The sequence below is a fragment of the Telopea speciosissima genome, chromosome 4, assembly GCF_018873765.1.
Source record: "Telopea speciosissima isolate NSW1024214 ecotype Mountain lineage chromosome 4, Tspe_v1, whole genome shotgun sequence".
Lineage (NCBI taxonomy): Eukaryota > Viridiplantae > Streptophyta > Magnoliopsida > Proteales > Proteaceae > Telopea > Telopea speciosissima.
In genome coordinates, this window is record NC_057919.1 from 6,242,542 (window position 1) to 6,246,338 (window position 3,797).

A 3,797-nucleotide genomic window follows, 5' to 3' on the forward strand; every position below is an offset into this window, starting at 1 on the left:
CGGTATCGTATCATTCGTATCGGGTGATATGTATCGGTTTTGCTAGTTGTCGATATCGATACTGTATCAGTAACATGGTATGGATTAGGGGTAAAATGGTCAAAAAAACTCATTTTAAGGAAATCCAGGGGTATTTTTATCCGATACAATTGATCCAGACCGATACTGTATCAGTTTTGCAGGTCACCGATATCCGTTCCAATACTGTACATTAAAACCATGCATGGATCATGCTCATGCTCATGGTAATGCACATTCACATAGTAGACATTAAGAATATATAGGAGAATAGAAAGAACAAAAAAAAGGGAAATGTATAGAGCAGGCAGTCCTCATCATTATGTTATGATGGAGATGGGGGGAGCAGAGAAGTGGGGAAAAATGGAATTAGCTGAAGGATGACAAGAGATATATCCTCTTTTTCTTTTCTGGGTGTGGGTATTGGCATTAATCAAAGATCGACTAGTCTATTTGAAGTGGGGCTGGCCTCTGAACCCTGAGTGTGAACAGAAGGGCCAATGGACAACCAAACAGAAACAGAAAGAATCCTTCACATCTACGTGTGTGTGTGTGTGTGTGTGTACAACTAAAAGGAGACTATATCACGGGCAGGGGCAGGGACAGGAGAGCTCTAAATCAAGCCAGGAATATAGACATTGACCTGGTCCAAGGACCTCACCCTTTCACATGTATATTTGATATTGCTACTCTCATATGATCTTCTACCCTTTACCTTAATTTCTAGTGGACATCAGGCACTAGACTTGGATAAGATCCCCCCAAGTTGGAGAGAGGAGAGGGGGAGAGAGAGGTCAAAATTTTTGAATGGGCATCATGTATTCTATTGAGAGATATTTGTTAGTGAATATGAACCATAACTTTGAATGAGAGCTGGGAATTGAAGAAAGAGGTGCTGAGGATTGTTGTCGTGTACTTGTGTATTGTTAGCTATCTTTGAGAGGGCTCTTGGAAGCCTACGGTGTTTTTTAAGGTGCACATGGGGGTAATTCAAGAAATCGAATTTAACTGTTTTCCCTATAAATTGGTAGGGTTATTAATTAGGATATTAGAGTTTGTTACCCTTTTCTCCATTGTTAGTGAAGATTGTTCTCATCTCTGGGCATAGGCATCTTGTCGAACTACGTATGCCTTTAATAGCTCTGATACTATATCGAAGTGTCTAACTCTAAAGTCTTAAGTTTTTTCATGAGGGGTCTGTAAATTAAAGTCGTCTAAGTCGTCTCAGGGAGTTTTTTTAACAAATATATGCTTTTGAGAGAGAGAGAGAGAGAGAGAGAGTAAATTATCTTTATTGGTGTTGAAAATGACTGATCAATTGGTACATGTAAAGATTTTGGCTGCTACATGGGCCTGGGAGAATCTGAGAGTGTGTGTGTGTGCGAGAGAGAGATCTAACTCTTATCAATGAGCAATCAAGTCTACTTGAGTTGATGATCCACACACACACACACATCCTAAAGTTCTTGAAAGATGATATTGAAGAAGAGAGAAAGTTGAGGTGAAAATTTTAAAATGATTTGTTCAATGATATGATATGCCCACGGGAGCCAAGCAGACCTTTAATCAGACCTCAACCTAGCCGACAAAACCTCAACTTCCAGATCGACACAACATCCCTGGTACACCTCACATGCATAAGAAACACCTGGACCTCTCTCTCTCTCTCCCAGGCTCCCCCACGCTCTGTCCCTCTCTCACAAACACAGAAACATCAGAGGAATAGAGATTTTAAGGAGGAGAAGGGAGATTAGACCGTTTTGCAGCCATGGGAAAGGATATACCTTTACAAGAAAAAGGATAAGTAGTTTTTTTGGTAACAAAAAAGGATAAGTAGTTGCGTTGTAATATAGTTCCACTCAGCCTCATGTCCCTCTCTCATCGCACCTCTTCCAAACACTTGAGAGACTAATGAGGTTAAAGTGTTCGATCTTTTGCCCAATTTGACTTCAACTAATTAAGTTCTTCTGGGGATATGGGTTTTTCCACACCAACCAATCCCTCTATTAATGTTCAGTCCTTTTTCATCTGTGCAACTGAAAACCCCCCAAGACGCTGAACCGTCTAATTTCCTGATTCATTATTCGGAATTCCATTTTTAATGGATCGTCCCCCAAGGAACCACTACAAGTCTTGTCTCTTTCCCTCTCTGCTTTCTATTCTGATTTCTGAAGAAACTCTGAATTATCTCTCTCTCTCTCTCTCTCTCTCTCTTTCTTTCTCTCTAAAAGTCTATGATGCAATTCAGTGAATCACCATCACTTCCATTGCACCATGCAATTAATCCATATTCAAATGTGACCATGAGCAAGAACCCATTTCACATGACCAGGTCTTTGCCTGGTTTCCCCACACAGAAGGCATTTGGGAGCTTCGGTGATGCCAATTGCATGGAGCAGTTGCTGGTACACTGTGCAAATGCAATTGAGAGCAACGACGCAACTCTATCCCAACAGATCCTTTGGGTACTCAACAACATCGCAACTCCTGATGGCGACTCTAACCAGCGTCTCACTTCCAGCTTCCTTCGAGCTTTGATAGCCCGTGCAGCAAGGACTGGTAGCTGCAAGATGCTCACCGCAATGGCTCAATCAAACGCCAATCTAGCTCTCCAAACCCATAAATTCTCAGTAGTTGAACTGGCCAGCTTTGTCGACCTCACGCCTTGGCATCGGTTTGGCTTCACAGCTGCCAATGCCGTCATATCTGAAGCCATTGAAGGCTTCTCCGTCGTCCACATAGTTGATCTAAGCTCTACCCATTGCATGCAAATCCCTACACTGATCGATCTCATCGCGAACCGCCCTGAAGGCCCGCCGCCTTTCATCAAGCTTACAGTCGCCGGAGCCACCGCCGATGTCCCACCCGTACTCGACCTCTCTTACGAAGAATTAGGCTCGAAGCTGATGAAATTTGCAAGATCTCGCAATGTAGGGTTGGAATTTAGGGTTATTCCTTCAAGTTGGTCGGATGGCTATGCCTCCCTCATCAATCAATTGGTAGGAGGAGGAGGAGGAGGAGGAGAAGGTGAAGCTCTCATCGTAAACTGCCATATGATGCTTCATTCCATACCAGAAGAGACCCTCTGCACAGCCACATCATCGGTGTCCCTTCGGAATTTGTTTCTTAAAGCTCTTCGAGGATTAGAACCCACGATTGTTGTTGTGGTAGATGAAGATGCAGACTTCACATCTACTAATTTGGTGTGTAGATTGAAATCTGCTTTTAATTACCTTTGGATACCTTATGATACGGTGGATACATTCCTACCCAGAGGAAGTAATCAGAGGCAATGGTATGAAGGTGATATATATTGGAAGATAGAGAATGTGATAGCTCAAGAGGGTTTGCAGAGAGTAGAGAGGCTTGAACCCAAGAGCAGATGGGTTCAGAGGATGAGGAATGCAGAATTCAGGGGAGTTTCATTTAGTGAAGAAGCAGTTTCAGAGGTGAAGAACATGCTTGATGAGCACGCAGCTGGGTGGGGATTGAAGAAGGAAGAAGATGATCTGGTGCTTACATGGAAAGGACACAATGTGGTGTTTGCTACTGCTTGGGTACCTGCCTAGCTAACTAGAAAGTAGAAACTTCACCTTCTTCTTCTTCTTCTTCTTTTTAATTTTGATTGTTCCAGTCTTCTAGCTAGACAAGATTCTTCAACATTCTGTCCTCCATGACTGGATGAGATGAGGAGCTTGTACTTTTTGAGGGTGTTGTGATGTGAGTTCTTCTATTAGCCATAAAGTTAACAACATATTAATCTGTTTCTGCTATTCAAA

The 3,797-nt window shown here is 42.5% G+C and overlaps 1 protein-coding gene across 1 annotated transcript; it reads left to right on the plus strand.

The window, feature by feature from the left end:
• The first annotated feature begins 1,978 nt into the window (after nucleotides 1-1,978).
• Nucleotides 1,979-3,797, plus strand: LOC122657593 (scarecrow-like protein 32). The gene has a single exon (XM_043852342.1). It carries the CDS (start codon nucleotides 2,253-2,255, stop codon nucleotides 3,585-3,587), a length of 1,335 nt encoding a protein of 444 aa, XP_043708277.1. The 5' UTR covers nucleotides 1,979-2,252; the 3' UTR covers nucleotides 3,588-3,797.

Coding starts and splice junctions, on each gene's coding strand:
- LOC122657593 (XM_043852342.1), top strand. CDS start 2,253: ATGATGCAATTCAGTGAATCACCATCACTTCCATTGCACCATGCAATT.